This window comes from Malania oleifera, chromosome 6, assembly GCF_029873635.1.
Source record: "Malania oleifera isolate guangnan ecotype guangnan chromosome 6, ASM2987363v1, whole genome shotgun sequence".
Taxonomy (NCBI): Eukaryota; Viridiplantae; Streptophyta; class Magnoliopsida; order Santalales; family Ximeniaceae; genus Malania; species Malania oleifera.
Genome location: NC_080422.1, coordinates 1637155 through 1664242, shown reverse-complemented (window position 1 = coordinate 1664242; position 27088 = coordinate 1637155). Strand labels below are relative to the sequence as shown.

Sequence of the window (27088 nt, the reverse complement as noted above, 5' to 3'; positions counted from 1 at the left end):
GGCTCTCCTCAACAGAGTCAACCAATAGTCACCCATTCAAAGTTTCCTTCACTTTGTTTTTTGTTTTCTTTTTCCTAACTATGGTGGTTTGATGCAAAAGGCAAGGTGTTAGGGGCAAGGGGTGAGATTAGTCACGTGGACCGTAAAACGGATGCGTGGATACCCGATGCGTATTCCAAAAAAAAAAGAAAACAAAGAACAAAGTGAAGGAAACTTTTGTCCAGAAGCCATAAAAACTGTGCCCCTAACAACTTGCCTTTTGCATCAAACCACCATAGTTACGAAAAAGAAACAAGGAACAAAGTGAAGGAAACTTTTGTCCAGAAGCCATAAAAACAGAAAAGTCATTTCTTTTTCTTTTTGTGGGAAATTCTACCATTTTTTTGTTGGGGATTATTCTATTATGATTTTAAAAATGTCCCAAAGAGTAGGCGCATTGGCTGGCAACTGGGCCGCAATTATAATACCCTCACTGTCTGCAACTTCGGCGAGAGAGTGAGAGAGAGAACAGAGCAGGAGTTGATTGTTTGAACGAAAGGGGGTTTCCACCATGGATTTAATAATGCTGAAGTGCATGTGATCCAATCTTGCCCTTTACCCTCTACGGTTTCTTCAAAACAGAGATTAATATCCATGGGCCTACTCCAAATCGCTGCGCTGACAGGAAAAATCCGCTTGGAAAAAGCAAGAGAGAAGAAAAAGAGAGGCAGAGAAGGAGAAAGCAAACCCACCAAGAAGAAAAGGCAGACACAAAAGCCAGAAGAAGAAGAAAGAGAGCATACGGACGAGACGACGGTGATGATGACGATCATCACCAGAAGCCCCGAAAACAATCCCGGAAATAAAAACATCGTATCTGAAGACCCCATCACCACCTCCACTTGCCCAAGCTGGAAGCTTTACGAAAACCCATTTTATTATTATTCTCAATGCTCAATTGGTACTAATAACATCAAGCGCCTTCGTCGCCTGCCTCGCGGGATTTCTGCTTCTTTCTGGGATCTGACCTTCTTCATGGACTCTGAGCTCGATTTAGCTCGAACCCAGATCGTGGAATTGAGGGCCGAGCTCGAGCTCGAGCGCAGGGCTCGAAAGAAGCTGGAATCCCTGAACAAGAGACTGGCCAGGGAGCTATGCGAGGAGAGAAGGGGAAGAGAAGCATTGGAGAGGGTATGCGAAGAGCTCGCGAAGGAGGTTTCTACCGATAAAGCCCAGATCGGTAGAATGAAGAGAGAGATAGAGGAAGAGAGAGAAATGCTGAGAACGGCGGAGGTTTTGAGGGAAGAGCGAGTTCAGATGAAGCTCGCGGACGCCAAGTTTTTCTTTGAAGAAAAGCTGCTAGAATTGGAGGCCTCTAAATCTAGTATTTCCAAGATGGAGCGGAGGATTGATCAAGAAGATAATGTGAATGTAAGTGCTTCTGCTTCATCTTCTGGTTTTTCCAGAGAATCACCAATTCAGAGAAGGGTTTCGACGGAAGCTGAGAATCCTCACATAAAGAGAGGGATCAAAGGCTTTGTGGAATTTCCAAGGGTGGTTCGAGCAATCGGGTCCAAGAGCAGGCCTTGGGGCGCGAAGCTGGAATGCCAGAAGGCTCAGCTGAGGATTTTACTGATGAAGCAGAGGAACCAAATTCGCTCCAATAATCTTATCATGAGCTGAAGATAAGCAATTCTGTGATCCTGATTAATTTTTCCACATATTAATCTGCTTTTGATTTGGGTGTTGTTTTTAAATTTGTGGTTTTGGGTTCCTTGTTTTGTTGATTTGTTTCTGCAAGTGGGCTACTCATAATTTTCTTTTTCTGAAAGTATCGAGTTTGTAATTGTTAAAAGGGTGTTTTAAGATGTACATGGGTTTGTGTTGATAAATATTTTTAGCATTTGAAGTAAGACGAGTGTTGCTTCATATAATAGGGCATGAACTTTTGTTTAGTACCTGCAGAAAAAAATCTGTTAAAAAGTTGATGTTTGAAATTTGGTGGCACTTTCACATGCTTGTTTTTTGTTGCAATTTAGAGTGGGGGTGTATTGGAATTGACTCAAATCAATATAGTGGGATACTGAAACTTAACTTGAAAGTTTAAGCTTAAAACTTGACTTGAGATCAATCGATCTTAAAATTGTTGAATTCGAGTATGACTTGGCATGAGTTCTAAAAATTTGAACTTAATTAAGTTCGATCAGGCTTGTGAGTGTATTGGAAAACTTGAACTCAACTTGTCGAGCTACTTGGTAGCTTGAGCTTGAGCTAGGTTCAATAGAATTGAGTTGAATTGCATTGCGGGAGCTGTTGGATCGAGTAGCACACAAGTAAGTTCTAGGCAGTTATACCGGCATACTGCCACTTTATGTGTATGGGAGCTGGGAACATGGTTTTAAATCGCGGTTGTGGGTAGCGTAACGTAACGGTAACGGGTGTAACGGGAAGCGAGAGTAACGGATGTTACATAACGGGAAGCGGGTGTAACGGCTGTGAATTTTTTTGAAGCACTCACAACCTTGTGCATATTAGTGTACTTGCATGTTTTAACCTTTTAGCCCTTCTTAGAAAGAGTTTTAGTGTATTTTGGATCCTTTAGTTCGAGTAACTAAGTTATTTGACAAGGGCAACAAGTTTACATTTGTTTTAAACCACCATTGATAGAAAAATTACGTGCGTGTGTGTATTTATACTTCTCATTGTTCTTATCTGTGATAAATTCTTATGTGTGCTAAATTAATTAATAGAACAAAATACATTATACACTTTATTAATCTATTAGACACATAGGACATACAAATAATACAAATATAAGATAGCTAGAAAAGAAAATGGTTGAAGTTGAAAAATATAGAACATAAATATCACATTACAATATCAAAATAAAATATTTTCCTAACTAGTATTTTCAAATTGTTTAATTAAGCATCTATTGTGATTATTTAAAGAAATAGTAAATTTTGTATCATTGTCATCCTCATTATAATCTTTCCCCCCTCTCGCCACATGGTATATTAAGAATGATTTATGAAAAAGACGGAAAAAGTGAGAAGAAAAAGTAAAAAATAAAGTAAAATTTTTGGTGTAACAGTCTTATAGCGGTTACGTAACGGCCGTAGTGGCCTTTACGTAACGGTCGTGGTCCATAACGGCCACTACGGCCGTGATTTTTCTTCTCACCGATTTCGCAATGTGTAACAGTATCGGTAACCCAAAAAACCATGGCTGGGAATCTTCAAAGCTAGGAAAAAGGACAAGCTTAAATAAGTTGACCAAAAGATGCATTATTCTGTAATTTCAAATGAGGAAAATTAAGAATGTGGAATTCAACAAGAAGGGTTTCTTGAACAATTGGAATCCCTCTGTTAGCACCGAAGGAGTTCATGGGTGGACTTGATACGTATGGGTGAACACCAACTTGATCCAAAAGTTTAAGCCTATTGGGTCTTAGGCTCAATCATGTATATAAACATCCATCATCCATTCAAATTTTCTTATATGGACAAACTCACAAGTGGAATTCTCAACAATCTTTCCCTCACTTGTGAGTTCTAACTGCTCCTTCTTGAACGGAAACCATCTTCCTTATGATAGCAAGCTCAATTTCTCAACAGTTGCTCAAGTGGGCCTTACCACTAGCGCCTTACGTGCGTCGGATTGTATTCCATGAACCTCCAAACCAATCCTACCTCTTACGTCTTGACCCTATTCGGATCCATCCCGAGCTTAGATGATCTTTATTGGCCTTAGTCACACACTTGGTCCTCCAATTATTAGCACGTTAGTAGAATTAGTTTCACCTATCGAATTTTTACGATGTCGCTCACCCAGAGTTACAAACCGTTGGCTCTGATACCATTTGTTAGGAACAGAGGAGATAAATTGAAATGTGATTGTGGGAGTTTTCTTGAGTAGTTAATACTCCTTGGTGTATAAATAGGTGTGTGTGTGTGTGTGTGTGTGTGTGTGTGTGTGTGTGTGTGTGTTATGAATGTAATGTACATAAAAAAAACAGAGTTTAGATTAGAGAGTGGGAAGTTGGAGAGAGCTGTGAGAGTTGAGAGAGTTTTGAGTGAGTATTCTATCTCCTCCTCCTCCTTTGTATTTTTTAGAAAATACTAGCTATCTCTCTCGTGGATGTAAGAGTCGGGTGGTCTTGTGTCTTTTCAACCCCAAAAACTAGCTCAAAAAATGAGGCTTTCCCTCACACTTAATAACTGACTTTCATCCCCTTTCACAATCAATGTAGGATAACCCAACAATCTCTCCCTCACACATCGGGGTCTCTCCCGGCAAGGCAACCATTGGGGTCTCCTCCGACACGGCACACTAGGGAGAATGTTGGTGAAACAAACTTTGATACTAGTTGTTAGCACCGAAAGAGTCCATGGGTGGGCTTGATACACATGAGTGAACACTAACTTGACCCAAAAGCTTAAGCCTATTGGATCTTGGGCCCAACCATGTATATAAACACCCATCATCCACTCAAATTTTCCAATGTGGAACAAACTCACAAGTAAAATTCTCAACACCTTCCTCACTAGCATTTCTTTACATTTTGCTTTCAATTAAGAATCTAAAACCGCACATACAACTATAGCCGAAATGCCAATTCTAGAATGTGAAATTCCTAGCGATATCTATTATTAGTTAATATGAGGTTCTGCCAACTCTACCTTTGCCTGAAACTTATGGGTAGTGGCTTTGGGTATATTGAGGCACAAGGTGCTAATTATTATCTGTAGTAATGCTACCTAGAATGTGGAACGTTCTAGTTTGTGGAACAAGGTGGGATCGTGGTACAACACATGCTTTAAAATGTGGATTGTTAGGGGTAGAATGGTATACATAAATATCTATATTGGTGAAAAAAGTGTAATGACACTTGTGTTGGGGTTTGTCCCACATCGGTTGTGTTGGGTGGTCTTAAGCCTTCTCAACCCCAAAAGTTAGCTCAAGGGATGAAACTTTCCCTCACACTTAATAACTAACCACCAAGTCCCTTCCACAACCGATGTAGGACAATCCCCAACAATCTCCCCCTAACACATCGGGCTTCAAACCACTCAATACTGGTATCAGAGCTCATGGTTTCTTCCTCGGATGCTGGGCATGTAGTGCTGCCAATTTGGTGAGCCCAATTCGTGAGGAGTTTGGAGCCTAATCCCAATTTGTGAAGGGTTTGGAGCCCGATGTTTGAGGGGGAGATTGTTGGGGTTTGTCCTACATCGGTTGTGGAAGAGGCTTGGTGGTTAGTTATTAAGTGTGAGGGAAAGTTTCACCCATTGAGCTAGCTTTTGGGGTTAAGAAGACCCAAGACCACTCAATAACTTGTATATTTTGGGGAGGATATTGGGGTTTTTCTAAATGTAAAAATGACTTTATATTGAGAAATAGATTAATAATGACAGAAATTGAATTAAAATATCATGATCCCTCACTTTTAATCGACAAAAGTTATGTTATGTGAAAAATCTTGAATTATAACTTTGGATAGATTTAGAATTTTGGAATGAAAATGTTTCATGTTTTGGAATGTTTGTACCAATACGTGGTTTGCTAGGGTATTAGCATTTTTTGGTAACTATGACCTGTGGTGATGAGAGTGAGTACACATTTTTGTGCCATGTGATTGTCCTAAGAAGATGTTCTTTACAATTACTTTGGTGTCTAAAGACTTGAAAAAAGTATTAGTTAAGAAAATTTTCCCAAAGAAAAAGGAAAAAAGGATTGACCAAGGAATCAATAAATTTCTTTTATTGAAAGGAAGGGCCTGTGGAATTGATATAGGCCTGATAAAGGATCAGCAGGCCAAATGACCTGATTCTGCTTGAGTTCATGACAGAATTGCCCATCACCATTTATTGTTTTTATCAATTAAGTATACCAATATGCTGTCACTAGATTAAAGAAGTAAACCTTATAACTAGACTATTTAGGATGGTAACACTTGATCATTCAATATACCTTTTAAAAAGGGTGAATTATGTGTTTGACATCTTCAAAATTAAAATTGTTGACTATAAGGCTTAAGTTATTAAGTTTGACAGAAAAAAGTTATCTTTTACCGACTTTCGGACTTTCCAACTAAGTTTTCTTAAGTAGTATTTAAGAGCATGAATTTTAGAGTTTGAATTTAGATTTATGGAGATTTATAATAAACTCAATATAATTTTCTAGTACATTTTGTCAAAATCTACACAAATCCAAATTTATGGTCCCATTTCTATGCTCCCAAACATTTGTTTAGTTCGATCTCACAAATCACCTCTGGTTTGGATGATTTGGCTTGTGAGGTCCACTCTGTGTCATTGAGCGTTGACACAACTGATATTACTGCTCCTTCTACAAACAAAAACGAAAAAAAGATTCTTTGTTGGGTTAAACCCAAACACAAGCCAAAGCATGCACAACCGCTGTGTTTGTGTGTGTGTGTGTGAGAGAGAGAGAGAGAGAGAGAGAGAGAGAGAGAGCATTCACATCTATCATTGCCCATCAACTTATCTACAATACGCCACAATGAATTGTTCCCTTTTTGTAAATAGAAAATTGTTATATTGTCTTCATTTCCTCATCCATTTTCCATTTGTGTGGTTAAAAGTCCACTTTTCCGGGTTGCTTATTTGAAATTAAATAGGAGATTGTTAGCATTGTGCACTCCCCCTTTTTTTTTTAACCCCTTCTTGATTTATGGTCATTCACTATTTAAACATAGAAATTATGTTCTTGCCTCCAATAGTTTTCCTCTTGAATTACGGTAGGCTAAATAACGCAGGACTCATGACATCATGTGCCATTTGGCAGGAGCTGGTTGGATGGAGCAGTGTGGACCCTAACTGCTTTGTCTAAGCAGCTCACACCACGTGGATTCAGGACCCTATCCTTCAGCCTTTTCCCTTGAATTATGGTCATTCACTACTCAACATGAGAAATTATGTTATAGTGTCCAAGAGATATAGACCCTCTAAAGCGTAAATGAGTGCAGATGAAGCTCTATACTACATTTTCTAGTGCTTTTGCTGGCCTGCTTGGCTTGTTCTGCCTGTTTGGATGCAAAATTATTACTGATGTTTGACTGGTTATACAATTTGAGGGGGGCCAAATGTTTATGACAAGTTATCCTGCAGCAGGTGGGTTGTGTCCAAGAGAGATGCCTTCGGGAGTAACCTCCTTGTGAGTCACAAAATTGGCAAGAGACAATTATGGTCATTTATTGATAGAGATATTGTAGACTCATCTTCACACAGGAAAAATAACTTGACCGATAGACGCAGATATGTACCATCAAATAAGACCATTCCTTTATGCAATCTCATCCCAATTTTCAGCTACCTTAGACCCCAATTTGCAATAGAAGAGACCATACCTGCTAGATTTATCATCACCATCATTTCAATCATCGTTCGTCATTTACTTTTACTTCCTTACCCCAACCACCTCCCTGCAGTAGTTGAAGATGGAGAAATTTCTCCACCAAGGCTTTCTGTAAAACCTGAGAACAGGTTTGCATGTTGCTCCATTCTGCAATAGTTGCCATGTGGAACACACTCGAGGCTGGGGCTTCTCAGGTTTTGGCTCAAATTGCCATAGCCATTGCTGATAGTACCCTTGCTTGGTTCGGGAACTGGGTAAGTAAGACGTTTTTTCACTGATTCACCACGTTCTCTCTCTGGCATCAAGGGCCTGTGTCTCGGTGCACTCTGAGATCGAACCCGGGCTTTTGCGGACTCGGTGGCAGCCATATAGTTGGGGGTGACAGCAGCAGAAGTACCCCAACATGTACCTATTCCACTGTGGTACATGGCACCATTGTGATGATAAGTTGAGGTAGGGGTGTATGCTGTTGGATGGCATTTCTCCTCGTGTAGGCATTGAGGACTTGCCGTACGCACTTGTAGGGGTCTGGTTTTGGATGGTGAAGGCGTTATGGGTGATTGGTGGAGAGACAGATTAGTGTGTGCTCTTTGGCTGGGAGAAGCAACAGATCGACGCTGTGATCTTTTGATGGTGGGAGCAGAATAAGAGTAAGGTTTAGATGTATCAATTTCTACAGTTTTTACTGGCTCTCTTCTATCAGTTGAGTTTCTGCAGCTGTTGCGGCTCTCCCATTGCCTTTTGGCCATCCACCAATCAAGCCATTTTGTTCTTTCTCCCAGCTCCCTTTCATCTCCTGCAGATGGGTTTCTGCCACCTCTCCACCATATCTTCATGTGGGTATGAGAATATTGTAGAATGAGCTCATAATTCCAAAATCAAAAAGATGTCTAAAGAGATGGAGAGATGGGATTTAATTAACCTGGTTAGAGAAGGCACGAGCCAGGGCTTCTCCTCGTCTTAACGCGGCTTCTTTCCTTCCCATGGCTTCTACTTCTTCTGTTGTATGAGGGTGGTGGTCCAAACCCTTAGCAAAGAAACTCCCATCTCTGGACTGTGGTACAGAAGTTGATTACTAACAAAACGTGAAAGAAGGCTATGCTTAAGTTTAATATGAAAAAATTACCACTTGAAAGGAATTAACTACTTACTATGGATACTCTATTCCGTATGTCCCCAAGATATCTGGACTCCCAGATGTTGTTGGTTTCAGCAAACATGGATCTCCGGCTTCCTTCGTAGGAAAGCCTTGTGCGGTGATCCCTCATCCGACTCTGCACTCGAACCAGAGCTTGCATACATTTTAGTGTCATCTTCATTTGTTTACGAACGTTGTGTCCTCTCACGAAAGCTTGAAGCTTCACAAGTCCCTTAAGCGCTCGAAGAGCTCTCCTTGCCTTTACACAATGAATCTCTATTTAGCATGAAGGACTCAAATCGAGGTTCAAGAAACGAGAAAGAATCGAAGAAGCAGCAAATGGGGATATAAAGTGCAGTAACATTGCGCTGGTGATACCCTTTTCTTGGTCATTTTCTCTTCTTAGACCCCATTTTAACTCGACTCACCAGGTAACCTCTGAAAGCTGTCTGAATGACAATAGCAGCGTAGTGTTCTCTAACAAAACTGGAGGGTCTTGTGAGACGAACAACCTCAACCGCTGCTTGAGCTGTTGCCGCTGCAGCTTCAGCTGCCGCCGCAGTGGCTGCTGCCACTGCAATTGCATGCCTTTCCTCAGCAGCCACCATGGGATTCATAGGTGCATAACTATTATTTGCTGCTACCTTAACTCCACATTGCTGAACCTGGTAAGTACGTTTCCCGCCAACCCATCTTTGTTTCTCTTGCCGCTGCACGAGCTCAAGATTTAAATTAAATGAACTTTGAATACTTTGGAAAACAACGTTAAAAACTAATTTGTTCTATACCTTTTCATCTTCTCCTTCTTCTTGCTCCTGCTCTTTTCTTCTTCTGCTGCTCCTTTTCTCAGTATGTTCCTTAGTAGGAGACCTGAAGGCCCTTTTCAGTAGAGTTAACCACGAGGAAACTCCCATGGACGGGTGTGAGATTACTTTGATGCATTCACAGAAAACCTGAAGGCGTAGAGGAAATAAAGGCATGGGTAGAAGAGAGGAAAAGGTGTTTTATATATCTGTGGCATATCTACTGCAGGGTACGAGCTTCAATATCTCTGGCTCCTGTCTGCCGGGCCTCGGTGTTTTCTAGTGGCACTGTCGAAACTAATGGAGGTGTCAGAGGTTGTCAAGAACTTTGGCAGAGCCACACAAGAATCCAAAGTGGGTTAGAGAGAGAAAGAGGTGGGGTTTTGATTGAGTATGCTTTGGTGCTCTTGTAAATGCTGTCAACAGCTGATGAGCGGGGTTTGGTGACTTGGTCTTAAAAAACTTTGCATGGATATTTGTGTGGAAGAGTACTGAAGCTCCTATGGCTTATTTTTTGTCCTGGAAAGTCCTCGAAGACTGCCCACCAATGTGTAATTGGTCCGAGAGGAGGAATCCAAACTGGGCCTGGGGTAAAGGAGCCCGCAGGCTTCATTTCCCGGTGGACTGGTCATACTGTTTTGTTTTGATTCCCCTTTTGTATTTTCTGAAACTGATGCTTTTTTACAATCACACAAAAATAAGGTTGCATTTGAAACTTTAAATATACTTAGAAAAGAAAAGGAAAATATTATAAAATTATTATTTCATATTTAATTATCAAAAAAATAAAAATAAAATAAAAATAAAAAATAAAAAATACATCAAATTTATGAACAAGATTTTTATTATCGTTAATATTTGATTTTTTCATATTTTTAATCATATTAAAGTAAATTTTTATTTTTAACAGTATTTAGAATCCTTTTGGATCTAGGATTTTAATTGGTAAAAGAAAAAGAAAAACAATAAGAAAGAAATTCATTTTTTCTTCTATTTTCGTTCTTTAATAATATATAACTGAAACATTTCTCATTTCGCATAAGATTTGTCCTATCATAATTCCTGAATAAACTATTATATGCGTATATATATATATATATATATATATATATATATATAAATCTGTTTACGGCATCTGGGCCGGCTGAATAATTATGGCATTTGTGCCGACTGAATAATCACGGCATCTGCTTCGATTGAATATCATTAATATACTAAAACTATAATTTCTGTATTGTTAGAGTTTTTTTAAAAACTATCGTCAAATCATGCTTGTACTGTGAATTCATAAAATATTCTAACATACAATTATTTGCAATAAAATTTATACTCATGTCACACACAAGTGAGTACTACTCTGTAATAAATTATCTGGTTTGGGAAAACATATTTTGCTAACAAAATAATATTAAATCTGTTTTCAAAGTTACCTGAGTTCAACATTAGTATTCTAAAAAACTATACTAATTCATATATACCTTTCCGAATCAAATATTGTATATTTAATGATTAATTTATTGAAAATACCTGACTTAATCTATCCCCTTACTTGCCTTACTGAGAAGCCTACTGACAACCCTAAATCCACGCCCCACGGCGTTTGAAGTTCAAAACCCTGAAATTACATTTTCCCCACATTAATCAACTCAACCCCTAGAATATTTCTTATGTAGCATTTCTTAGGCCCCCATATACTTCAAATTAACAATTAATGTGACGTCCAGATTTTCATACCATTTTTTTTTAATCTCCCGTAAATAACCATTAATCAAACATCGTCCACGTCAAAAACTCTGATACCATTTAAACATAATCCGACCCGAAGTGGGATACTGAGTAATCAATCCATCATATAAATACATACCTAACGGCGGAAGTCCATATATACATACCATCCAGAATACAAATAATTAGAATTCTAAACATCCATATACATATATATATATATACATATCTAACACATCCTCAAAAATCAACCAAAAACTCTAGGGGAATCATACATCCCTAACTCAAAACACTCACCTTGTCTATCAGGGATTCTAGCTCCTCTCTATTTCGGAGTTCTATCTCCTGCTTTGTCACAGTTCCTTGAATTATTTAAATATTTGGATGAGACACATTTCAGTAAGACGGAATAAATTATTTACAGTGTGTGACAGTATGAGTTTCGTTATATCATAAAATACTCATTTAAGTCATAATACCATCTTAGAAAAATATACTAATTATACTCATATTCATATAGATATAAAACATAAGCTTTTATAAGTTTTAATTCTATTTTTCAATTCATTCACGTGCAACCCATATTTATCAGCAAAAGTTCCCGAGGATAAGGGAGATTTCAAACCCATACATGTAGCTTCCTTCTATTTTGATATCGTTTGTGACCCTACCCTATTAACTCAGGTATGACTACAATTGATACGACACTCACCTTACTCAGTAAGCTCTCAGGCGGAGAGTTTTACTTCTCCCTAATTATTTATGTTATTAAACTCACACTCTTTCTTTTCTCATTACCATTTCATCATCTAACTCATGAGTGTCTTCAGTAACCAATACATGTGCGTCTGTAACTCATGGATGCCTTAAGGATATTCTCCACGCCATGGTTCCCCCCATGGTCGAGGTTGTGCGGTTAGAAGGCTAGATCTAAACCGCGGTTGGCCTATCCAGTTAGATCAAAATAAACAATTCATATACCCATCTATAGTACAAATGGCCTGCTCAACCTTGGTCCGGACTCCAGGGGCAAAACTACCCTTCTCATTGGCTCATTCAATTGTCACACCACACTCTCCACAAGATCGTGTGGTTGCACCTATCATCTGCTAGCATCGGTACCATGCTCATTATCAACAATCGTCCATCAGGGTACTCAATATCACATTTCATTATTCACATTGTAGTATTCTCATTGCAATATTCACATTTCCAGTATTCACATTTCAACATTCACATTGCAGTATTCACATTACAATATTCATATTCCACTATTCACATTTCACATTGCAATATTCATATTTTCATATTCACATTTTAGTATTCATATCTCATCTCATAATGGTATATATCACATTTCAATATTCTCATCATTTTCTGTTTCTTTCTCATTTTTCAATATATATTCCATTCTCATAATAGTATAATTTACATTTCGCATATTTCAACATTTATCAATAAAACATAATTCATCATTTCATAACTTTCAAATCCCAAAACATCATTGGGTTTCTCTTACATTCTTTTCTGCACTAAAACATTTCAATATGTGTTTACTTCATATTCTCATAATTCACCATGCAGGTCACACAACCCAGTTTCAAACATATTCTCAGTATAACTCATATGCCACAGTTTCGTTTGTTATTCATATCATAATATATACAGTTAAAATATTATATCACCATTTTCACATATTTATTCAACTCATAATTTCTAAAATATTGTTATAATTTATTCCCCTTACTTGACTTACGGATGAGTCCGTTAAAAGCCCAAATCCTATGCCCGCAACATCCAAAACTCAAAACCCTAAAAGTCACATTTTTTTTCCAGATTAATCAACTCATCTCCCAGAATAATTCTCATTTAACTCTTCCTAGGCCCCATATACTCCAAATTACCCATTAAACCTTAAAATACTTCACTTACCCTGATTTTGGGATGATGATTTGGAACTCCAAATTGAAATTCTACTTTGACTAAGTTGTAGAGAATCTCCTGACGAACCTTGTGGCGGTTCCTAATCATTAATTCGTTCTATAATGAAGCCGAAATCGAAGAGAGAGAGAGAGAGAGAACTGTAGGGTAGAGAGAGAGCAAGAGGAAAGAGAAAATACTCGCTGAAAATGAGGGTTTACCTATTTATAGGCCGGCGTTCGTCAACGAGTTCAAGTGATTCGTTAACAAGTCCACGAAGGCACTTCATTGACGATGAGGTTGGTTCGTTAATGAACTTGAAATTTTCTGAAATTCCTAGACTCTCGGTATCTTCTCATCGACGAGACACATGTACTTCGTTGACGAGTCCTATAGGGACATTTGTCGATGAAGACCCTAGGTTCATCGACGAACCCTTGTTGATATCCCTTTTAAATTTTTTTTCTTTTCTCTTTCCTTTATTATTATTATTATTATTATTATTATTATTATTATTATTCATGAATAAATTTTCTAGGTCTCTACAATTAAACCCTAAAATACCTTACTTATCTTGGTTTTGGAGTGGTGCCTCGAAACCCCAACTCAACAATCCGCTCATGTTAACTTGTAGAGAATCACCCTTAGATCATCGTGGTGGTTCCTCATTATTGAAACGGGCTAAGACGGAGCGAAAAAGAAGAGAGAAGGGGTGTTAGGGCCGTAGGGTTTAGAGAGAGAGAGAGAGAGTTTTGTTTTGATTTAACAAAAATGGCTCGCGGTTCTTCTTTAATTTTAGCACTGCTGAGAAAATCATTAACTATTTTCTGCACCACTCACAAAACCGTCAACCGTTTTCTGCACCCCTCTCCAAACCATCGACAGTTTGGTCTTCATCAAACCGAATTTCCTCCTTTTCCTATTTTCTTATTATTTAAATTTCTCGATCTCTACATTTTCAGTTATATTAAAATAAATTTTTATTTTCAATAGTATTTAACATAAAACACAATGGAAAATGAGTTTCTAACTCCTTTTTAACATAGAAGGAAAACACAATGGAAAATGAGTTTCTTACCCATTTCCCTTTCTGTAGTGATCCAGAAAATAATAAGAATAAATATAAATAAGGAAAAGAGGGAAATTTAGTTTGATGAAGACCAAACCATTGACGATTTGGTGGGAGGCCAGAAAATCGTCGACGGTTTCGTGTTACCGCGGCCCAGTAACGGTAAAATGGTGAAAAAACATAGGGGTTAAAAAATCAAAACCGTGGACGGTTTCGTCTAGGCGTAGGTTGAATATATAGATCCCGCAACTCATTTTATTGATTAATTCATTTCCTTTCCTCCTCCTCTCTTTAGGTTGTGGGATTCTTCTCTCTCTCTCTCTCTCTCTCTCTCTCTCTCTCTCTCTCTCTCTCTCTCTCTCTCTCTCTCTCTCTCTCTCTCCTCATTTTCTCACTCAAAAATCGTCCAAATTGACGATCAGAGACCACTACGGGGTTCTAGTGGTGATCCTCATCAAGTTAACCGGGACAGATTCGTGTTTTGAGGATCTCAGATACCACTCCAAAACTAGGGTAAGAGAGTTTTCCTAAGCTTAATTAGTTATTTGATTTGTGTGGACTTTGGAATACTAGGATGGTATGCATCTTGGGATTGAGCTGACTAAATTAGGATTTTTGGAATTCAGGGTTTTGTGTGAACGCCGCAGACGTTGATTTTGGATCCCTGTGAGCGTTTCCTCGAGAAATAGGTAAGGGGAATAAATTATATTAGGACTTTTGGGAAATTTAACTGATTAAATTGAAGTATAATATGAAAATATTATATGTGAATTTTTTGACTTATATATATATATATATGAAATGGTAGTTTTGGAAATATCCAATGTTTTAGTGGATAATTATTATAAGGTTAAATATTATTGAAAATATGTGTGGCATGAGAAACGATTGCGATTATTGAGATATGTATAGATATGTTTTACACCGATATGATGAAATGAGATTTTATACTATGACGACCCGATTTTCTACCATTTTTTTATACAATAATAAATAATGACATTCCATCATTTACCACATATCTCTGATACCATGTATCAATATAGCCGAGCCCGAAATGGGATACCAGATATCTTGTAACGACTTGCTTAATTAATTGATTTTTTTTTTTTTTTTTACATTGTAACAATTAACATACTCTGATACCACAGTATTAACCTAAGCAGCAGGAAGCAGAAATCGTACAAACATAATCATAAACCATCATATACAATACAAAACCAATACCACTCAATACCAGAGTACTACATGTATCCCAAAATATACACATATATCTCTTCCCTAAAAATACCCTCAACTAGCTAGAGTATACAAAAAATTCTCTCAAAATATACTCACTTCGCTGATAGGGCACTACAGACGTCCCTCTATCTGCGAGCCTGGTCTGTTCGCCTACCTGAATCACCTGAAAAATGTTTCAACACTAGGATGAGCCAACACTCAGTAAGAAGAAATATGATATTACTAGTGTGTGACAAATGAGCTAACAATATTACGCAAAATCTGATTTCATATAAACATGTATAACTAGATATGTTAAGTACAGTATAAGTAAGAAAATGCATCCCCTTTCCATGTTGCTTAACATAACAGTATTGTAGGTTATAATTTCAAAATACTTCTAGTGTACATAAGTAGGATCCCTGTTTCTGTAAATCTGTACATATGTAATAGTAACTAAAACTGTTCCCTATGGTTATCTGTGTCATGACATGCCCCTCAAGACAAGGTTGTGTGGCCCGTAGGCTGGATTTACCCTGGCTGGACAACCAAGAATAAATCACCGAACTCCGTCAGTCGACTTGCCCACCTCAACCCATATCTGGATGGGGAGTCTAACCTCTTTAAGGGCTTAGGTGGTCGACCTTACCACGTATTATCTGAATAGGTGGTTACACTCATAAAGTAACATAATATCTGTAGCAACGGTACCGTGCTCTGTAGTTACAAGTCCAACAGGGTCTGATATCGTATAATATATTTCTATACATATCTATCTGATTTACCATGATTCTGAAGTAATCATAATAACCTTGATGCTGCATAACGTACTGAAATCTGAATAATCATAACATGGAACTGCATATTCGTAATACTAGAATTCGTGTAATCATGGTACTGAGATTCGTATAATCATGGTACTAAAATCCATAAAATCATTGTACTGAAGTTCACATAATCATAGTACTTAAATTCGTAAAATCATGGTACTGAAATTCATAAAAATCATGAAACTACAATTCATAAAACATATCCCCGTACTACATACATATTCACAAGTCACGCTATACTTTAATACATAATTTTCATAAATAAATACATTGTATAATATTTAGAAATTTCCTAACATAGGATATTTCCCTTACCTTAACTTTAAAAAGCCTCTACTGTACTCTAGCCCGATACCCACAGGACCTCCTATACAATACCTTGAAAACGATATTTTCCAGAACTAAACATCAGTATTTTTCTACCTACATTATTTCCTATAACTGCCATGAGACTAAAAAGAGGCTAAAAGGTCTTACCTTGAATTTGGGATGAAATCCAACTTCGTTTTCCTGACGATCCGCTTCGGCAGTCTTGTAAAGAATTCCGCCAAGAGCGTCGATCCGGCGACTAGGAAGAGAGAAGGGAGAGAGAGTCGTAGGAGAGAGAGAGAGGAGAGAGAGAACGGCGAGAGAAATGAGAAATATCCCAATTTTCCTCCTTATATACTGCTAAATTCGTCAACGAGGCCCGTCACTTCGTTGACGAATCCTTGAATAAATTCGTCGACGAAGCCCTGTATTCGTTGACGAAATTCAGACCGCCCCAGAACCTCTCTCGGTATTTTCTTGTCGACGAAGCCCTGTGTTCGTCGACGAAATTCTTAAGGTCTTCGTCGACGAAACCCTGTGTTCGTCAACGAAACTTGGCAATTTCCTAAATTTATGATTATTTAATATTATCTCCAAAATGCAATGTCATCGACGAGCGCCGGCTTCCTTCTGTTTCTGTTTCTATTTTCTCTCTCTCTCTCTCTCTCTCTCTTTATTATTAAAATACTATTATTCTTCGGGTCACTACATATCTGACCATCAATACACACAAACTATGTAGTGAAATACATAAAGTGTTTGGATCTCAAAATACAATACCAGAGTGCTATAACCTCTATATACATATATCTCAAAAATCCACAAAATACTCTGAGGGTCATACAAAACACATCCCCAGCTCAAAACACTTACCCTGAGTACTAGGGTACTATGGTCTCCTCTCCGTTGGAGCTCTCTCTGCTACTCTATCTTAGTTTCTAAATTGTTTAAATTCTGGGTGAGACACCTCTTAGTAAGATGGAATAAATTATTCATAGTGTGTGGCAACAAGATTTAGGTTATATCATAACACATTCATTTAAATAATTATATCCACTAGAAAATACATACAGATTTGTACTCATAATTATATACATATAAACATAATTTCATAAACTTTCATATTATTTTCATAATCATATACATAAGCTTTCATATCTCATACCATATTCATGCTCTTTGCCTTTTCAGATTCATATAACATATCGATTCATTCTGTGTCATATACGTACTCTTATATTTCTTATATTTATAATCACATTCTAGCCAATATTCTCATAGGTTTTCATATCATTTCTCATGTTCATATTCTAGCTCGTGAGTATCCTCCGGCATATAGCATAATACGTCTGTAACTCACGGCTGTTCATTCTCATTTCATTTCCCTATATCCATATTCTAGCCCACTAGTGTCCACCAGCATATAGCGCTACACGTCTATAACTCATGACTGTTCATCATATCTGAGATATACAATTATCACATTTGTAATGAGTAATCATCCTGAAGATATTCACATCACATTATCATGTATTCACCTCACATGACCGGGTTGTACGGTCTAAAGGCTGGACCTAACTGCAGTTAGCCTTTCCCGCTTAGATCAAAACGGGGAACGCGTATGTAGTACGATTGGCCTACCCAATCCTGGTCCGGACTCTAGGGGGTAACACAACCCTTCTCAGACCCAATTGACTGCCTCGCCACACTCTATACCAGATGTGTGGTTGCATTAATCCCAAATACTGGCAACAGTATCATGCTCTGTATACCATGGTCCATTAGGGTTCTCATTTCCACATTTCTGTATTTACATTTCATTACGTCTGTATATCTCATCATATCAGTATTATTCTCATCATTTTTGTATCATTTTCATCATATCTGTATTCACTTTATCGCATATTGGTCTTGTCTCTCATATTCACATTTCTGTATAAACCATCTTTGTGCGTAAAAAAAAAAAAACCCCCCAACGTTATAAAATCAATTTCAGGTAAAACATATATGTATCTCACATTTTATCATATTTAATATAAAACATATATGTAAATCATATTTCATCATTTCTCTGAAAAAATAAATTGTATATCCATAATTACATTCTACTAAAACCCTATTGTGTTCTCGTATCTTCATATTCGTATAAAACATGTCAATTTATCTCATATTAGCATATGCATAAAAAAAAACGTATTCGTATATCTCGTAACATCATTTCTATATATATGTATATATCTCATTTCATCACATTCTCAGTATAAAGTAGTTATTTCATATTTCTCATGCCACACAAATTTAGTCTGATAAATCATAATATAATAATCACAGGGAAAATATCCATATTCTCAATTTCACATACTTTAATCAACCAGTAAATTTCTCAAAAATATCCGTTACAATTTATTCCCCTTACCTGCTTATTGAGAAAATTCCTGTGAAGATCCTAAACCCACCCCCGCGCGTTCGGAGCTCAAAAACCTGGATATCATTTTTCCTCAGTTCAATCAATTCAATCCTAAAATAATGATTACATTCACATTTTCCCAAGGCCAATATACTCCAAATAAGCAGTTAAACTGTAAAACAATTGATAATTCATCTCTTTTATCTTAACTTTGGAGTGGTGCCTAGAATGCCTAAATCGAAAATCTGCTCCGACTAATTTGCTCAGGGTCGCTCCTAGGACCCCGTGGTGATGTCTGATCATCAAATCAAACTGAAATCGGAGAGAAATCAAATAGAGAAGGGAGAGGGTTTCGTAGGTTTCTTTAGAGAGAGAGAGAGAAATTTATTTTTGTTTAAACAAATAAGGCTGCAGGATCTCCTTTATTAAACACTATCAGACAAAACCGTCAATGGTTTTCTGACCTCCCACCAAACCGTCGACGGTTTTTATAAGCTCCATGAAACCGCCAACGGTTTGGTCTTCTCCAAACCAAATTTCTTTCTTTTCTGTATTTTTCTTATTAATTAAATTTTCCAGGTCTCTACATATACATACATGTTTTTATTAGATATGATGTATAGTCATGAGTTACAAACAAGATGTGATACATACACATGGATACTCATGAGCTTGTGCATATTTCTGAGAAATGAGCCATGAGTTATAGACGAGAAAAAGAAAAAATTTTGGGTGATAATCACATGGATACTTAGAGCTTGAGCCTAGTTAGTGAGAAATGGAAAATTTTTGGAAATAAACTTAATGTATAACGAGTGAGGAAATGAGAACCCGATTGTTTAATGATATGAGAGCACGGTACCGTTGCTAGTGATTGAGTTAGTGCAACCACACAGTTCGGAGAGCGTGATGGTAATGGAAGTTGATTGAGCCTTCGAAGAGATGTTGGCTGCCCCTGGGTTTGGACCAGGTTGCGGTGGGCCAATCGTACTACAGACAAGGTATTTTGACTTAACTTGGTAAGCCAACTAGGGTCAAGTCCCGCCTTCGGGCCGCACAACCCGGTCATGTGGGGTTATTACATGACGATGATATGAATGAGTTTTCTTATTATAGACGCGAAACACTCATATGATTGTACTTGATAGTTATGTTACTTTGTACATAGAAATATTTGTTGAGCATGATTATATTTTGAGAATAATATATGGTTGCAGATGTGTGTGTGTGTGTGTGTGTACGGATATGAGAACAAATTTCCATGATTTCTCAGTTAAATTCATATTTTTATGAAAATGATGTGATACACTAAAACTCATTGTCAAATACTGATAATAATTTATTCCCGCTTATTGAAAGGTGTCTCACCCCGTAGATCTTAACATTTAAAGAAATCCAGGGTGTCAGATAGACCGAGCTCCGAAATAGCAGAGGAGTAGATTTCTGTTGGTCAGGATATGTTTCCATTTTGGGACTGGGTATATGTTTGTATAGACTTTGAGGATTTGATGATTTTCGGGGGTTGGTATGGATATTTTTGGGAGACAGTAGCACTCTGGTATTGTACTTAAAGTTTAATTGGATTATGTTTTCCGCTGCATAAATAAAATGGATATGGACGGGTGTTTCCCCAGCACCCCACCTTGGGTCCGATTATTATTATTATTATTATTATTATTATTATTATTATTATTATTATTATTATTATTATTATTATTATTATGGTATCAAAGGTATTTGACTATTAAAAAAAAAGAGGACGTCATAGTTTTGTATCAGAGCCTAGGTTGTTAGGTTTTGCAGATTCTAGGGTAAGCGGATAATAATACCAGAGTATAGGCATGGATTTTTGTGAGGATTAAGACTAGAATTTACGGTTCTGTCTTGCAGCCTGGAGGCAGAAAATTCCGTTGTGGTTTCTGTAATTTTCCTGGGGGTGACAATTTCAGGAAAGTTATGGTAAACTATCGTCGAACCTTGTTTCAGGAAAGGCAAGAAATAGCAACGCTCATCCTGGAGGTGGTGATGATGTGAGGCCTTCTAGTATAGATGGTAGTGATTCTGATGCAGTCCTGCACAGTGTTGCTCAATAGGTCATGTTTGAGATAGCACGAAATTCTAGGGAGCAAGGATATCCATCAGTGGACTAGGGCTACACTATAGAGTAGTTCACCAGGATGAATCCTCCAGCCTTTTTAGGGAGTCACAATTTGGTAGCAGAGCCTAGGTTAACTGTAAAAAAACAGTGTCACACTTTCCTTTCCTTTTTTCAAATAAAATCCTTGATCCAAACAGACCTTTAATGTAAAAGGAAAATACAATGGAAAATGAGTTTCCTGATCCTTTTCCTTTCCTTTTCTTTCTGCAAGTCAAATCTTTGATCCAGGCACACCTTAAAAATGAAATGAAAAATAAAAAATTTGTTGAGTAGATCTATAAGATTATGCCCACATAGCAAATAGAAAAATACAATATGAGAAAAAGTAAGAATAACTTTTTTCGTGGTGGAAAAGAAAGGAAAGGAAAATGAGAAGAAATTCATTTTCCATTATATATCCTCTCTATATCAAATATTATTAAAAATAAAATTTATTCTATTATGGTTAATAATTAAGAAAAATTAAACATTAATGGCATATAAAACTAAATTTTTGTTCATTAATTTGATATATTTTTTATTTTATTTTTTACTTTCCTTGATAATCAAACGTGAAAAATTAGATTCCTTCATGTTTTACTTTCCTTTCCATCATACTTTTCAAACTCCAAACGAGACCTTCAAAACTTCGAAAAATTTTGATTTTGGTTCAACATCTTATATCGTATCTATGATGCCCCGATTTTTGTACCAATTTTTTTTATAATAATAAAAACAATAAAAATTCACTCATCATCAACAACATTCACAAATCGGCCACGTCAACAACTCTATTACCATTCATATGACCCGACCCGCATTGGGTACCGGGTAAAGAGTTATTTCATTTATATAACTTAACAGCGGAAGATAATATATACTTAACAACCAGAACACAATATCCAAAGTATCAATATACATATATAAATACATTACCATCTCATACTCAAAACAACTCAACCCTAGGGGAATTACACCTCCCTAGTCCAAGAACCCACCCTGTTTGTCAAGGTCTCAACTCCCTTAAGTCTTGGAACTCTATCGCCTGACCTATACCTATTTCTTGAAAAATTTAGATAATTTTGGGTGAAACACATTTTAGTAAGAAAGAATAAATTATTTACAATGTGTGGTCACATTGCGTTCAGTTAAACGCATGTACTTTCCAAAATCAACATTTCATCATGAGAAAAATACACTGATAAACATATTCTCTGTAAATTCATATAGAATATACAAACACAAGCTGTTATAAGCTTTAAAATCATTGTCGTCAAATGTCAATCATTTCAACACATATTTCCCATGAAGTTCTGAGAATAGGGGAAGATTTACCGCCCCATACAAGTAGCTCTTTCTTTTTCTCAAAATAACCCATATCAGTAATTTGCAAAATCTCATGTTTTCATGGCAAAACAGGTTTACTTCCACATATAAATACATATTTATTATTTTCCACTAAATCCATCATAATTCTCATTTGAATTATTTATTTTTCAGAAATTACTCATCGTTATATTTCACATTGTTCAATATAGTCATATGCCAACAGTTTTCATCTATTATTCATAATATATAATTCACACTCAAAATATCATAAAGTAATATTATCAACTGCCACAACATTTATCTGATATTTATATCGTAATAATTTTCAGATAAAATATCATATGCTCATTTTCACATATTAATTCAAATAGTAGTTCTAAAAATACTGTTATAATTTATTTCCCTTACCTGATTTGCTGAGAATCTCGTTAAAACTCAGATCCTACGCCTTTGGCGCCCAAAATTCAAATCCTATAGTTTTGCATGTTTTTTCAGATTAATTAACTCATTTTCCCAAAATAATACTCATATAATCCTCCCTAGGCTATACCAACTAACATTTAACACTCTCACTTAATTTTCTGAACTAAGTCTGCGGGATCCCGAAGAAATTAACACCGCGACGTCACTCGATCTACATTCAAAATCTTACTTCAACCCAAAACGGCTCATATTTAGCATTACTAAATCAACATCATAATAATAATAATAAGACCCTTACTAACCCCTTATCCCAAATTTGGGGTTTGGTTATGCATACGATGACCCAAGCAGAAATTTGTTTCGCTAACTTGTATGAGGATTATCCCTAGATTCTCGTGTGGGTCCCGGATTATGATTAGGCTTACAATTGTAGAAATTGAGATAAAGTGGAAATTAGCTTACCTCGGAGATACGCCTACGCTGCTTTAACAACCAATCCGCTCTGGATTAAAAAATGAAGGCACTAAAATGGAGTCCGCGGTATATCCGCTATTCCGATCAGTGGTATCCGTCACGGAACTGAGGAGAGGGAGAGAGAATGAGGAGAGAGAGAGAGAACAAACTTCAGAGGGAAAGGGGGGGCTCCTGTGCAGAATTTGATAAAGAAGCTTCAGAGTGAATGTTAGGATGATAATAATAATAATAATATTTAATTAATAATAATATATTTTATGATAAAATTAAAAAGAAAGTTTAAAACTATTTATTATGTGCTTTGTTATAAAGTGAATTATTATTTAGTTTTGTTTAGAAATCTCACATAATCTGGTCTATAAACCCATTTTTTGGGGTTATTACAGCATCTACATACCTTCCGAACCTTGCATTCTCCATGAGATACATTTTCATATTTTACAAACTCAAGTGAATTACTCTTTAATACAATATGTTGCATTTGGAAGTATGAATTTTAAATTTTAAATTTAAATATGAATGAGTTTAAAAAATATAATTTTATATTACATCTAATCTAAATTCAACACAATCTAAGAGCTCCCCAAACATAATTTAATAGTTAAATATAAAGTTCTTTTCACTTAGGTAAGGCTGAGTTCCTCCAAAGCCAAAGGTGAGGATCTGGTCTCTATCTTATTTCTGGAGATGCAATTCAAGCCTTTCCAACACGATATAGTAATGGTAATTAATTTGTCCTCTGCTGTAATAAATTGTTGCATGGCCTTTTGATCATCTGCAGAAAAAAAAAATCAAACAACTATGTTGCCTTATTTATGATATAGCTCTTTATTTGACCTTATTAATGAGCGGTTACTAAACTTGGTTTTGAGTCTAATTGAGTTTAATAACTAGTCCAACCTAGCCTATAATCAAGTTACTCATGAGTTAAAAATGTTGAATAAACTAATAGCAGTAAATGTATTTTATTTTCTATTTAGTTTGTAGGAGTTGTTTAGCATGATGTTAGTGATAGTATGATGTTAAAGGTGCCTATTTTTGTGTTTGTAACCGTTTGTTTTTAGTCTATATAATGGTTATTTCCTTATCAATGAAGGAGTAGAGTTTTCAATCCAACTTTGTTTCCCCTTGTTTTTAAATTTATCGTTTTCTTCTTCCATTTTACATCAGTGATATCAGAGTCAAGTTAGAGTTCCACAATGGCTTCTGAAACTCTTGTGTAGCATATTCCCCTGATGGTCAATAGTGACCATTGGAGGGGGGGCCTGCTATGGAAATTTTTTTAGGTCCAAAGAAATTGGGAGTTGTTGTTTGGAAGTAGTAGAGAAAACAGCAACAGGTATTTGTGCTAATAGATGACAGAAGTGGAAGCTTGAGGGCAAAAGTTGAAGGATTTTCAAAAACAAAGAATTATCTCTTTCAAGATAATTGTTATTCCATCCTGGAAACCCATTCTTGTAAGAACATTTAAGCCGATCTGAGGACTCCTATGACATAGAAGAAGTATGAGGGGACAGTAAAGGCAAAGAGGGCACAGTTGCAAGCACTTCGAGGTGATTTCGAAACTTTACACATGAAGTCTGGAAAATCAGTGACAAATTACTTCTCCAGGACGATGGCAATCACAAATAAGATGAGAATCTATGGTGACTAAATGACAGATGTCACTATCATTTAGAAGATTCTTCGTTCGATGACAACAAAATTCAACTATGTTGTTTGTTCGATTGAGGAATCTAAAGACACTAACAGCATGTCCATTGATGAATTGCAGAATTCTTTGTTGGTTCATAAGCAAAAAATGAATCAGCAAGACAAGGAGGAGCAAGCGTTACAAGCCTCAGCATCAAAAGGAGGAGGTCATGGACAAGGAAGAGGCAGAGGTAGGAGAGGTAGAGGTAGAGGGTGTGGCCACAGCGGTAAACACTGCAAAATCAGAAATCTGAAGATTTGATTCTCAAGGGAGTGGAAAAAGCCATGACAACAGCAACAATCATTCAAAGCCTTCCAAGTTAAAGTCAACGGACAAATTAAGAGTTGAATGCTACAGGTGTCACATGTAACAACCTGAAGAATAATGATATTTAAATAATAAAAAGAGAGGGAAATGGAAATAGAAACAAAATGAGGTAGTAGGTTTCGTCGACGAACGCTTCTAGTTCGTCGATTCGAGTTCTTCGACGACATTACACTTTGAATATAATAACTCGAAGATTTTTACACAGGACCTCCTTGATGAACACAGGGAGTTCGTCGATGAGCGCATAAGTAGGCTTTGTCGACGAAGCCACGCCTCGTTGACGAGAAGATACCGAGAGAGGGTTTTTGGCCCATGCGATTTGTCGAGAATGCGGTAGGGGTTGTCGATGAAATATTAAAGGACCTCACGACTAGTGACGGTCTCGTTAACGAATCCAGCCCTATAAATAGCTGAAACTCAGATTCTTAATAAAATCTTCAGTGCCAAACCCTTCTCTCTCTTTCTCTCTCTCTCTATCTCTCTCTCTCTCTCTCCCCTACGACCCCCTCCCCTTCTCTCTTCAATCCTAGCCCCATTTCTCGCCAAATTGAAGATCTGAAGCCACCACGTCCCTCTTGACGAAGTTCTTTACAAGTCTGTCGAAGCAGATCGTGGGGAAAGTTGATTTGAAATTCATTCTAAATTCAGGGTAAGACATTTTATTCAGATTATATCTTCCTTGTAGTTGTAAGAAATGTTATAGGTAAGGAAATACTGATGTTTTGTTTTGGGGAATATTATTTTTAGGCTGTTGAGTTAGGAACCCTGCGGGTATAGAGTCAGAATTTTATATGGACTTTTCAGATTTAAGGTAAGGAAAATATGTTATGCTAGCAATTTTTATTATGTATACAGAATATTATGAATATGTATATACAAGCATGCAGATTAGATTATTTTTCCTAGGGAATTATGAATATTATCTTTATAGCAAAATTATAGAAATTAAGCATAAGAATAGGTTTACTCAAATGTGTGGCATGAGTTTATTACTGTATAGTATGTAGATTTTTCAGTATTACAAATATTCAGATATTTCATATCATTTGTAATGAATGAGACTTATAGTATTTCTTAGAATAACATGATTTCTACACCATAACACTCAGACAGATTTTATAGATATTATAGACAGATTATTCAGTTTTAGCATCAAGATGTTATAATCAAATTATACAGAGATTATAGATATTATACACAGATATTATACACAGATATTATATACAAATATTATATACAGATATTGTATACGAATATTATATACAGATATTATATATAGTTGTTACAGATAGCACAGACAGAAATCACAGATGATACAGACAGATATTATGAATACAGTTCAGAACTATAATGTTATGGTTGTTTTTGAAATCATATTAAAAGCAGTAAGATTATTATATATTTATATATGTATACAATATTACACAGTTACAAAACCCTATGGAAATTATAGAAAGATAAATATACAGCAGAGCACGGTACCATTGCTAGTATAGAATAGAGTGCAACCACATAACTCAGATAGTATGTGGATTCTGTCTAGCCGAGTCAGGAGAGATTGTAATCTCCTTAGCGAGCTGGGTTGAGGTGGTTGGTTAGACGATGCTAGAGTTTGGAGATTACCCAGAGAGATTGCAGTGGGCTAGATTGGCAGATGTACAAATATATATTGACTTGTCTGGTAGGCCAACCAGAATAAGTCCAGCCTACAGACCTCACAACCCTATCATGAGGGGTTATATCATGATATACAGATCCTAAGGTATAAAAGAAATTCCTATGTACAGATATATCACACATCAGCAATTTATATTATTATACTAACAGTACCTTCAGATAGCAAAACTCAAATACACAGTCATATTTTAAAGATTACATGATAGATATATTCTGTACTTTTATCAGTTTTATCAGATTTCAGTCT

General features: G+C 36.5%; 2 protein-coding genes across 2 annotated transcripts; one reads left to right on the top strand and one right to left on the bottom strand.

Annotated features, from left to right (window-relative positions):
- Positions 1-423: 423 nt before the first annotated feature.
- On the top strand, positions 424-1976 carry LOC131158415 (protein BRANCHLESS TRICHOME). The gene has a single exon (XM_058113268.1). The coding sequence runs from the start codon at positions 634-636 to the stop codon at positions 1660-1662; it is 1029 nt and encodes a 342-aa protein (XP_057969251.1). The 5' UTR covers positions 424-633; the 3' UTR covers positions 1663-1976.
- A 5284-nt stretch (positions 1977-7260) lies between these two features.
- On the bottom strand, positions 7261-9411 carry LOC131157717 (protein IQ-DOMAIN 18-like). Its single transcript, XM_058112062.1, has 5 exons — positions 9286-9411; positions 8926-9207; positions 8511-8756; positions 8282-8413; positions 7261-8189 (listed from the first exon to the last, which is right to left on the bottom strand). Exons 1-5 carry the CDS (start codon positions 9409-9411, stop codon positions 7410-7412), a joined length of 1566 nt encoding a protein of 521 aa, XP_057968045.1. The 3' UTR covers positions 7261-7409.
- Positions 9412-27088: the final 17677 nt, after the last annotated feature.